General features: G+C 35.1%; 1 protein-coding gene across 7 annotated transcripts in view; it reads left to right on the top strand.

Moving 5' to 3' along the window:
- The window catches only part of GRIA4 (glutamate ionotropic receptor AMPA type subunit 4), a 380722-nt gene that overhangs the window by 261072 nt on the left and 106948 nt on the right, over positions 1-12702 (top strand). For all 7 annotated transcript variants that reach the window (XM_030829275.1, XM_003253075.3, XM_003253074.3 and 4 more), the window contains exon 5: positions 825-1009. In XM_030829275.1, coding sequence (XP_030685135.1) covers positions 825-1009 — 185 coding nt within the window. The remainder of the gene's footprint in view (positions 1-824; positions 1010-12702) is intronic.

Below are 12702 nucleotides of genomic sequence, written 5' to 3'. Positions count from 1 at the left end.
CACCCCCACCTCCAGCAGTCTTGCACGCTCCTTCTCAACCTTCAAGAACCAATTCAAGTTGTTTCTCCTCTGTGGTATTTTTCCTTGTTCCATCCAGATAGCTCTAACCAAGCTCTCCCTTGGGCCAAGCCTTTATTGAGTCCTGCTACACACTTTTTAAAACCAAGTTTCTGTTGTTTATTTGGTCGTCAGTCTCTTACTGATTAGGAGTACCAGTACCTCACCTAGTGGTTATTCAACTCATCCCCAGTCTATATCATTCCCCTGCTGAGAGAGGAAGAGTTAAATAATGACTCTCTAATATGCACCTGTCCTCATCAACGAATAAAGCACCGAGAATAATGGGTCCTCAATAAATACTGTTGTACTGTTTCTTTTACATCTTGTCTTCCATAGTTGAACCAAAAATGTTGTACTACCTTGTTCAAGGGGAAAGTCAAACAGTTGTTCAAAATGAGTTCCATCTAGTGAGTAAAATAACAAAAAGGGTTTATGAAATTTCTATTGACTACAGATGGTGGTGGATTTGGTTTGGGGTTTGTCTCATCAAAAAAGTATCTGGAGCAATGCAATGTTCTCCAGTAAAGAGATTTTGAGAGCACAAGGTATGGTGTTGCTACTTCACTCAATCAATATTTTAAGAGATTTTGTTGCCGTGACTAAAGAAAGTAAGAATAAATTATTCAGAAATAACCACACAGACTAAGTTTCTAAGCATTCAGTATATTTTGGAACATAACAGTGTTGATATAGGCTCAGTGCCTTCATACGTCATTAAAGGGGAGTAAAAGCATGTTTTTAGTAACTTTTTTTTTCCCCAATAGGATACTCGATACTCCAAGCTATTATGGAAAAAGCAGGACAAAATGGTTGGCATGTCAGCGCTATATGTGTGGAAAATTTTAATGATGTCAGCTATAGGCAACTTCTAGAAGAACTTGATAGAAGACAAGAGAAGAAGTTTGTAATAGACTGTGAGATAGAAAGACTTCAAAACATATTAGAACAGGTAAGTCCTAGATTTTATATTTTTAACCCAGACCCTATACAGAAAAATTTAACCTTTGATTGACTTGTCCCCATCAACATCTTCTCCCAACTTTTAATTTGGAGTGTGAGGTTTGAGAGTTTTCATTCCATGACTATCTTCAGGACCAAATCACAATCTTTTATCACCAAGGACCTTTTTGGTTCTTAGGTCTCAATGTATTTAGAAAGCTATTTCTCGCATATTCTTAAGACTTGAAAGAGTGAAGGACCCTGTGTGAATCTTGAAGAGCTCTTGGCCTCCAGTTTTCAAAAATATTAATGTTGAAGATTAATCCCATCTAAAAATAGTACAAAAATTCTAAATTTGTGAGTGCACCTTTTTTAGAGGCACACTTACTTTAGAGAAGTGCTACATGAGAAACAGCAACATAAATTACTAAAGCAATAAAATAAAAGTCAGTGGAATACTGTATATAATTTAGTGGAATACTGTATATAGCATGTTTTCTGCTGGGTATTATAAGTCAATACATTACTACCCCAGTGGAGATGGTTTTCAACTCTCCTCAAAACAGAAAAGTCCTTGAATAAAGGTTTCAATAAATATTTGTTGATTTGATTTGAAGCAGCCAGGAAAAGATTAAACTGAGCTTTGCCATTGTATTAAATGATAGGAAAATATCAGCAAATAATGGATAACATCTGCCTTCCCCTACCCCTGCAGATCATGATAAAGCTTTAAAGGCTCTTTGGCCAAAATTGCAGTGAATGAATGCCATCTAGTGGTTTTAGAAATGCTTGCTCATATTATCTACAATGTTAGTTCAGCCAGACATGGGTAATACAATTTTTTGTTGGTTAGTTTGTTATATATCGCTTAACTGCATAATTATATGACTTGATTTCCAATACTAAACTTGCCAATTTGGAGGTTTATTTATAGGAATAACTTTAGTATTCAATTATAAGAATGAAAACCAAAATATATTTCAGATATTCAGCTGTACTATTTGCAGGCACGGGACTAGATGTCTTCAGTTTCCTTCCTCAGCTATATTAGCATTTGTAAAAGTGAAAAGTAAAACAAAACAAACAAACAAAAATGTTGTATTGCTAAAGTCTAAAGAAGCCAGACCATAAGAGGAAATAACAGAGTATTTACTTCCTGTCATCTCTTTGTAGAAGAAAAAGCTATATATATATAGCTTTTTACCTCCGACTCCCATTGCCCTCTCTCCCACTCCTGCCCCTGTATTGAGAGTTTGAGTTGTTTGACCTGAACAACTGAAGCTTTGTAAATAACTCACGATGAATCCCACAGAGCAGCCAATTATAAGAACTGCCTGGATTGCCAAGTTCCTGTCAGAGGGTGAGTAAGGCTCAGAAAGACCCTCCACTTAGCACCTGTGCTTAAAAGACCAAGTCTGGAGGAGGCAATTGAGTGCCTAAAGCACACTTACCCATTTCAGAGGCTCAGCTGGTTTCTAAGAAGAAAATCGGCACACCTGGGTGCTTTGGATAAACTGAATAAGCCGTAAATGAGCTCTTGCTAAAGGAACTGGACGTCTTATATATTTTTTGTCATTTTAAAGAAATTAGAAAACTTAAGTGTCTACTTTTTCTATTCTTGCCAAATTCTAAAAGGTTTCCTTTCTGTCATGGTTGCATGGTAATAAGAATAATAATAGTAAGAGAACTTTGTCCATTTAAAATGCCTCTCAGGTATAAATCTCATAAATTGCAATAAAGTCTACTGCATTGTGAGAAAATAATGTACTCTTAATTGTCCTATAAAATTTTCCCCCAAGAAAAGCTGTGTTTTTATTCTGAACATGCTGTTGTGGTTGTTTACTATCTGTATTTTAATTCCTTTTAGCTCTAAATGAAACAACTTTTAATGTTTTCTTGGTTTTACTCTTGGCTCATCCACAAGAGCTAATCCACACTTTGTCAGGGGTTTGTAAGTGTACCTTAAGACCCCTGTGTTTCAACATCCTTTTTCATAAATTAAGATAACAAGAGAAAACAATTTCAAAAAGCCAACCAAAGCATTTTTAAAAGATAAAAAGTTAAATGCTAAATAATCTTGATTAGAAAAATGCCTTTGAAAAGGTGGCCTTTTCTCAGAAGATGGTGAAATTAACACAATGATGATAAAGTTCTAGAAGGATGGACACACTTCATATTAGTAAATTTCTATGGCTGGGCACGGCGGCTCACGCCTGTAATCCCAGCACTTTGGGAGGCCGAGGCGGGTGGATCACCTGAGGTCGGGAGCTCGAGACCAGCCTGACAAACATGGAGAAACCCTGTCACTACTAAAAATAAAAAATTAGCCAGGTGTGGTGGCACATGCCTGCAATCCCAGCTACTTGGGAGGCTGAGGCAGGAGAATCACTTAAACCCAGGAGGCGGAGGTTGCGGTGAGCCGAGATCGTGCCATTACACTCCAGCCTGGGCAACAACAGTGAAACTCCATCTCGAAAAAAAAAAAAAATTTCTAGAAGGATGGGCACATTTCATATTATGGTAGCATGCCACCAATAATTACTTCATTGACATCTTAATTTGTATCCATTTGCAAAAACATAATAGAAAGAGTTCAGACAATATTCTCTCAAAATATGTTAATGGAAAACTGTGGTTATAGAAGCATTTCATCTTCTATACATGTTTTGCAAATTATTTTATGACAAGAACTAATTAGTTCTTATAAATGTATTGCTATTTAATATAGTAGCTAGACATATACTCATTCAAGCATTTCAAAATATGAGTTTAAGATCAAGTATTTGAAAATATGGTTTAATGTACACCATAAGAAAAAATGGAAGAATGTATGTAAATATCACCCACTGAGTGATTTAAGAGAGTAGAAACATATTGAAACCACAAAGTTAGATTTATTTTGTTCGTATCAACTCCAATCAAACAAATTGGAATTTTGGCTCTCTAAATCCAATGAGCAATTTGGTCCACTCATTTGCAGAAACAAGCCTTGAAAAGAAATCTAAAACGAGAAGTATTTTTAAGTGTTTGCTGAATTTGTGATGAATTTTTGATAGAATATTTTTACTGAAATTGCTGAGTTTGAAAGATATTATAAATATCATTGTGGACCCTAGCTTTATTCCTTTCACCTAATTTTCTTCCTGTAACAATATATCAATTATTTTGTAGAACAGCTTGCAATAGCTTCATATAGCTGGAATCAAAAGAACTGTTTCATATCAAAATAAGAGATTTATAGTAGGAGTCTTTTATTTATGATTTTTACATGTATCTATTAATTTTAAATTCTGAACTCTATTACTTGCAAAGAGTCCCTAGGGATTCTACCTAATAACGTTACCAATTGAACATTGAAGTATCAGACTTTGGTTCACATGTTTAACCTAGTAGCAAAAAAGCAACAACAAACCTTAACTATCTTTCTGGTAGCCAAAGTAATTGAGCAAAATGGCACTTAAGGCTAGTGGTTGCTCACACATTTTACTCCACTGTGATAAAAACCCAAGGGTCCAGCAGCTAGATTTGTGTGTTCCTGTTAGTGAAACCCTATTGCCATGAACTCCCAACTGTGATCCTCTGGAACAGAATTATCATAATGGGTAGTTGGATGGTCTGCACTCGTCTACCTCTTTCTTTGGTCAGTTACATTATATCTCCCAAATTATGATGGTTCCAACAAAATAAAAATGAATGTTTTCATTCTCTGAGAGATGGATAAGAAATCTTTAGTTGTTTATTTTTAAAAAGTAAATGGAATCACTTACCACCTATGATTCTTCTCCTTCTCACTTTAAATAAGGACAGTTGAGCTGAGATGATCTTGAAAACCCTTGCTGTCTCTAAAAGTCAATAATGCTGTTTGCAGTGAAGTCTTTTTGATGATTTGTTTGATCCTAAAGCAATGTATAATTGTATGCATGGGATATACCTTGAAAAGAAGCATGTATTAATAGTAAAACTTCAGTCAGGTGATCTTTTCTGGATATTTATTCATTCTACCAACATTTGTTAAGTCTCCACTGTGTGTGTGTGTGTTTGTGTGTGTGTGTGACACTGCATATGCAATGTGTGTGTATACATATATATATACACATACATATATATGCATATATGTGTATACATATATATACACACACACATATATACGCATATATGTGTATATATATATAGTCAGGTACTATGCTCTGCTGAAGATACAGTGCTAAGCAAAACCGATACATTTTCTGCTATGGTTAGTAACTCCTGTCTGGTTAACTAAGGTTTAAACCAAAAGTATTTCCTAAAATCCTACTAAAATATATGATTTCTTTTAGAAATACATTATGTAGAAAGTGATAAAGGATCTTACACTGCCTTGGGGGTTTTGCTGTGGATGCCAGTTGTTATTAAATAGATGAGATATCAAAGGCATTTGATAGAAAACTAGAACAATATTGATCCTAGTACACATCATGGATGTATTTAAGGAATCTAACCAAGTATTTATCAGGAAAAGATAGTAAGGACTGACCTTAGAGTATGAAGTAGATATTTAACAAAAGAATGGAGAAAAATGTCTCTACAGTTGACTCACAGGTATCTTAAACTGCTTCTTTATCATGTACCCCAGATTTAATTGGAACCCCTTTCAGCAGTATTGTCATTTTCATTATATGAAAGGGAATTTAGTGTCCCATCAGACACAAGTGAATCTTGGATTACTGACAAAACCAGTGACCTTCCCACACTGTTTGCAAATCAATCAAAAAAGCCTAAAAGCCACGGCTGACCTCTCAGAGGCTTATTGTGACCAAAAGAAGCCAATAATCCTACCTCAGGGCAAGATCAATGAGAAAGAGAGGAAAATTTCTCAAACCTAAATGAGGCCATTTGCACATAAGAGATGAAATGTGGACATGATCCCAGTTAACTTATTCTAAACCCAAGGCTGCCTACCATGTCTAGGACCACCTAAGTGAGATGTTAGGACTCAGAATTTTTGGCAAGTGGTCAAATGCATGGCAATACTTAGTAAAAGCCTATTTATCTAGAGTTTGCATTTACAAATGTTCACAACTCTCAAACATCAGGTATTGTACCAAATCTAGAACTCTGCCAGTTCCCCCCGACTCCCAAAAAGTCTCTATAGTGAATAAAGCATTAAAAGGAGCTGAAGGCTTAAAGAGCCTGCCTCTGTATCCCATAACTGGTTGAGTCAATATCTAAAAGGAAAGGAACATTTTTGTTACTGGCTAATGGCCATAAGGTCAATTTTTTGTACCAAAGCCTAAAAGCAAAACAAAACAAAACCCTCAAAAACAGAAGAGACGGAAGAAACAAAAAGAAGTACAATAAGAGGAGGAAAGATAGCTACAGTTATAAGGAGGAGGAGTCATTACAGGAGAGAGCTCATAATTGGAGATAACAGCTATGATTATTTGAATCATCTATATAGGATTCAGCGGCATACATTCTGACAGTAGGAATGAGCCAACAACTGTAGATGGGACAGCTCTGCACCTGACACCTCATACATTCATTCAACATCTGTATGCCAGACATTGTTCCAGGCACTGCAATGCCTGCTGTACAAAGGTGAGCAACTCATGGTCCTTACACAATGTTTACCCTCAAGCTGGGAACTCAGAAACATGCATAAATAATTATAAGACAATTTGATGGCTTCAGAAACAGAGATATTACAAAAATGTATGAAGAATCCAGAAGATGGGGTAACTAAGTATAAACAAAGCAGTCCCAAATGTTTCACAGAGAAAAGAAGCATTTAAACTGAAAATGCATTGGATCTTCCCAGCCAGAGAAAAGGGGTAAGGGTATTCCAAGACAGAACGAACTGTGAAGAAAACGAGATCTGAAAATGCTCAAAAGGTAATCAAGATTGGTATGAAGCAAAAGTAGAAGCTGAAACGGAGCAGTAGACAAAGTTGAAGCTGTAAATACTGGAGGTAGCAGAAACGTAGACTCCTTGCATTACACCAGTTTAGTTGTCTATCTTTCCTATTGAAATCTTATCTCCATCAGGGCAGAGTCTATGTTTATTGTTACCAATACATCCCCTAGTGACGATAGTGGTTCCAAAAACAATTGTTGAATAAATTGGAAGTCTAAATGAGCCCCACTTGAAGACACAGGCAGGAGACACATTTTGTATTTAAGGGAAGCCTTCAATTACCTGGGAGGCTTTCTTGTCCAGAATTTCACCTGTCCAAGATTATGGGACACCTACATGTCCCAGAGTTTGTTGTACAGGCTGAAAAAAGCAAGAGTTTTATTTCCATATATTAAAGTAACAATGGGCGAGATGCAACAGGAACAAATCAGGCACCCACAGAAATTACTACAGCAAAAAAGTCGTATCAGCAATTTCCCACACTGCAGTACTGGCAGAGCATGCTGCTTTGCTTCATTATAAAGCTCCTTTTGCATATTGAGCTTTGCTCAGTCAGGATCTACAACAAAGTAAGAAGAAACTCAAAAGATGTGAGGTTTTGCTAAGAAGGTGAATTTTACTTCTTTAATATTACTATTTAGCAGAACTGATTCGAATGTGCAAGTCCCATTATGATGCACTAGGTTTATTGTTTTCATAGAAAACAGAAACACCTTTACAGATCTGCCGGACTAGTGCAAATGGAATTGGTGGGGGTTAGAAAGGGGTGTCTAATTGTCTCCGAGCAACTGTTACCATGGTTGCAGCCATACCTCATTTTCTTATAAAGTAAAAAATAGGATAAAATAAAAGGCAAAGTGAAGGAGCCAAAGGATATAAGTTTTTTCAAGGAAGAAGAAAAATATGGTTGTCAGAATGCAAGTGCTTCTATCTGGGAAGAATCATGAATTCTATGATTAGGTTAGGTTCAACTAAATATGTTTTAGTTGATGCTGCAAGAACACTTACTGGAACAATTTTTACTATTGTTTTTGACAGAAACATCCAAAACTTCAGCTTCTTTTACGAAGATAAAGGAAAATCTGCTTGATAATTTTAGAGGTATAAAATGAATTAGTTTTTCTAGCCTTAAATCAAAAGCAGCTGCATACAAGTATCTACTGTGGTTTAGGGAGAGGTAAATTATATTCCTCATTAGGGAGAAAAGAGAGGATAACATCATAATTATCTCAGTAGAATTTTGCACCTACTCCTCAAATGTTTAAAATGTTTAAAAGGCAGTGAGATTAACAAAAAGGAAGCAAAACATTCAACAGTACCTTTGAGGACCCTTTTCTGAGTCTTGTAAACATCATAAATATAACTATATTTTTATAAATTATACAGTATTTATATTAAACAGTTCAGTAATAAAGTGTATTCTCTGCCAGCAAATGAAGTGATACATCGTTTTATCCACTTTGATTCAGTCAGAAAAGTAATGGAACAAATTCATTTCTAAACCTTCCCTCAAGATTAGCCACATAATTGGACACTAGTTCCCTGCTGCTACAAATTTTCTCCAATCTCATATACAACTTGTGACAAGTTTAAGATTAGAAGGAAATAAAGTAGTGTAATTTTTACCAAAATAATAATGGTAAGGTTCACATAATCACTGGTAAAGAGAAAAATGAAGGATGGATTAAGATTGGATATAAGAAATTTATTTTCTATTTTTTAAAGTTTTTTCCCAGGGCCACATATACCAAAGAGTTCTATTATGCATCCAAAGTCTAGACATAATTTGCTCCTGTATTTGACTTAAAGTTTTCTTTTTAAAACCACAGAACTCATACGGGGGGTTTTATATATATAGTGTGTGTGAGATGAAATATATACATTCTATTTTTAATATATATTCTATTTTTATAATTTATTCTAATTCTTTTAGAAATTATTCTAATTTTATAATTAATTTTGTGTTCATAATATAATGATATAAATATTGTGCAGTAACACAAGAGAAACAAATTTTCTTGTCTCCGCCCACCACATTCTATTATTTTCCTTTCTTATACATGTACCACAACACATCCATTTGGTCATTTATTTAACACACATTTATCCAGTACCTACTAATTTCCAAGCACTGCACGTGACATCAATTTTAGTCGATGCTGTGAAGGAACTCTGAATGCAAAGAAAAACAGAAGGACACAATCAAATAACGCAGCACAATGTGGAAAAGTGCAATTAAAAAAAAAAAAAGAAGCAAATTGTTGAAAGGGGAGTTTGAAATCCCCAGGCAGAGATGCTGGGAAAGAGCATTCAAGGAAGATGGCATGTGTGAGAACAGAGTAATAGGAGAGAGCTTCGTGTCCTGGGAAAGAAGTGAATGTGGATGGAGCCTAACCACAGCGGGTATGAGATGGCCAAGGCAAATTAAAGGCAGATTATGAGTGGCCTCATGGGCTTTACTAGGAAGTTTTAAATTCATCATTGCATCATAGATGTCATCGGATGTTTTTATACATGATTGACGTCGTGTTTTAGAGCCATAATTCCGATGACAACATAGAGAATGAACCAGAAGGTAGAAAGCCAAGTGACTCAGCAGTGTACCTGGTGACTAAGGAGTGTAGCAAATAAACAATGGTACTTCATCTGTAGACTATATTTTTTATAGTCACATTTATACCAGTGTATAACTTAATTTGTTTGACATCTACTTAAATATTTATTGAGTGCCTGTTATAGGTCAGGCCAGGCATATCCTCGGCTTAGGAAAAGCCCCTGCACATTGCAGTTTATATTTTAGTGGGGAAGCCACACAATAAAGAAACAAATATATAATGCCAAATAGTGATAATGACAAATTATTAATGTATTAAATTTGTTTATTAAATGTCTATTTTGCCAAACACCATTTTTGTTAAGATTTTAAGAAGTGTAATAATCCAACTAGGGTTTTTAGAAAAATAAATTTGTTTTGGCAATTTTAATAGTATTGCCAGTCAATATGAATAATAGTCTTTAAGTTTTGACTGGCCTATGGGCAAACATAGGCAAAATAAACTGAGCTTGCTATGCAAAAATTACATACCCACAGCAAATAGGTCAATCTAGTTTATTAGGGAGAGATTTTTTTTCTTGCCTTTTATCTCTATAGTTAGACCTTTGGGATTTTTAAAATAATATTTATAATAATATTTATTTTAATAATATTGGAGGTAATCATTTGAACAAATGTAAATGGGTCTAACTGATTTATAAAGACAGGGTATCTACTTACATCTGTGTCTTTATGAATCCACTTCAGAGGAAGCTGGTTGTCTATTATGTATTTGAAGTATAGCATAACAAAGCCCAAATAAACTCAAATGTGAAAAAAAAAATCTGCTGAAATAAAAGCAAAGAGAATGACTCTGAAGTCATATGACTTTCAGACTTAATCACAATTTCATATGTTAAATATAATTTAAAACATGCAAATGTAAAACCGTGACCAAAAATGGTATTAGCTAAAGTTATTTAATATTGAAGATTACTTCCAAAATTATGAACAGAACATATTTTATAGTCTAATTGAGGCATTTTTGTGGGTATAGATTATCAACACTGAAGGGAAATAAGAAAATGATGCTAAAGCAACATTTGTGTTTATGCCAAAGCAACATAAAGTCAGAAATGTATGTGAAAGTTAAGGAAGGAGGTGAGCGAAAGATAAAGCTCTAGGAAGAATGTCCTTAAACAACCTTTTAAAACTGCTCTACAGAACTGCATACCCTCGCTACTGAGATTTCACTGTACATTAGCATATTGAAGTCTCTAAAAATTCCTATGGCAAAGAAACCTCTTAAACCTTATTTAACCTAGTGTTCTTTGTAAAATTGGCCGTCAAACACTTTGCAGCCACTTCTTTACAATTTATTTGCCTTGTATTCATCCAAGAAAATAAAAGAAAACTTGATTTAAGAAAAATGAAAGAAGAAAGGACATTCAGATGATAGTATCTTAAATGTAATAAAGAAAAGATATGTAACAGCAAGGGGCTAGGGCGAGAACATCACATATTAACAGAAGCCTCCCAGAGCCAATGGTTCACACAGTCCTCTACACTGGAGAATAACAGAATCACAGACTCTCAGGTTGACTGGTTCTTAGAAGTTCATGCATCCTGTGAACAAAATCTTCACCAGGTGCTTATGAATTCCATGGTTGAACAATTTCATCTTCAACATATTTGACATTAAAATTCAGCAAATATTCCTCCCTAATGATATATCCCTTTGAAACATTCGTAACAGTATGTGATATTTGAAGATAACTTTTATTCCCATCACCACCAGCCCCATCAAGTTTTCTTTATAATTCAAGAATAGATATCTACTCATTGATGATATGTCCAATTAGAGACATCTCAAGAAATCAGATATTTGACTTTCTGGTTAAACAAAATTAACTGTATATACTACTACTTTTGGAATTATCATGTTCAAAAAGTATACCATAAAATGTAAATACCATTAAAGTATACTGTGAATAGTTTAATTTTTTTGTATATAAATGAACTGTTAATTTTTAGTTTTTAATTTACTGAGAATTTTCCCACGAATATCTTAGATTTAACATGGTGTATCTTTTTTTTTAAGTTCTGGGATACATGTGCAGAACGTGCAGGTTTATTACATAGGTATACATGTGCCATGGTGGTTTGCTGCACCCATCAACCCACCATCTACATTAGGTATTTCTTCTAATGCTATCCCCCCACTAGCCCGCGACCACCCTGACAGGCCCCAGTGTGTGATGTTCCCCTCCCTGTGTCCCTGTGTTCTCATTGTTCAACTCTCACTTATGAGGGAGAACATGCAGTGTTTGGTTTTCTGGTCCTGTGTTAGTTTGCTGAGAATGATGGTTTCCAGCTTCATCCATGTCCCTGCAAAAGACATGAACTCATCCTTTTATGGCTGCATAATATTCCATGGTATATATGTGCCACATTTTCTTAATCCAGTCTATCATTGATGGGCATTTGGGTGGGTTCCAAGTCTTTTCTATTGTGAATAGTGCTGCAATAAACATACGTGTGCATGTGTCTTTATAGTAGAATGATTTATAATCCTTTGGGTATATACCCAGTAATGGGATTGCTGGGTCAAATGGTATTTCTGGTTCTAGATCCTTGAGGAATCGCCACACTGTCTTCCAAAATGGTTGAACTAATTTACACTCCCACCAACAGTGTAAAAGTGTTTCCATTTCTCCACATCCTCACCAGCATCTGTTGTTTGACTTTTTAATGATCGCCATTCTAACTGGCGTGAGATGGTATCTCACCGTGGTTTTGATTTGCATTTCTCTAATGACCAGTGATGAGGAGCTTTTTTTCATATGTTTCTTGGACACAATAATATCTTCTTTTGAGAAGTGTCTGTTCATATACTTTGCCCACTTTTTGATGGGGTTGTTTGTTTCTTGTAAATTTGTTTAAGTTCCTTGTAGATTCTGGATATTAGCCCTTTGTCAGATGGATAGATTGCAAAAATTTTCTCCCATTATATAGGTTGCCTGTTCACTCTGATGATAGTTTATTTTGCTGTACAGAAGCTTTTTAGTTTAATTAGATCCCATTTGTCAGTTTTGGCTTTTGTTGCCATTGCTTTTGGTGTTTTAGTCACAAAGTCTTTGCCCATGCCTATGTCCTGAATGGTATTGGCTAGGTTTTCTTCTAGGATTTTCATAGTTTTAGGTCTTATGTTTAAGTCTTTAATCCATCTTGAGTTAATTTTTGTATAAGGTGTAAGAAAGGGGTCCAGTTTCAGTTT

Source organism: Nomascus leucogenys, chromosome 15 (assembly GCF_006542625.1).
Source record: "Nomascus leucogenys isolate Asia chromosome 15, Asia_NLE_v1, whole genome shotgun sequence".
NCBI lineage: Eukaryota > Metazoa > Chordata > Mammalia > Primates > Hylobatidae > Nomascus > Nomascus leucogenys.
The sequence above is the reverse complement of the archived record's forward strand: the minus strand, read 5'-3'. Positions and strand labels throughout refer to the sequence as shown.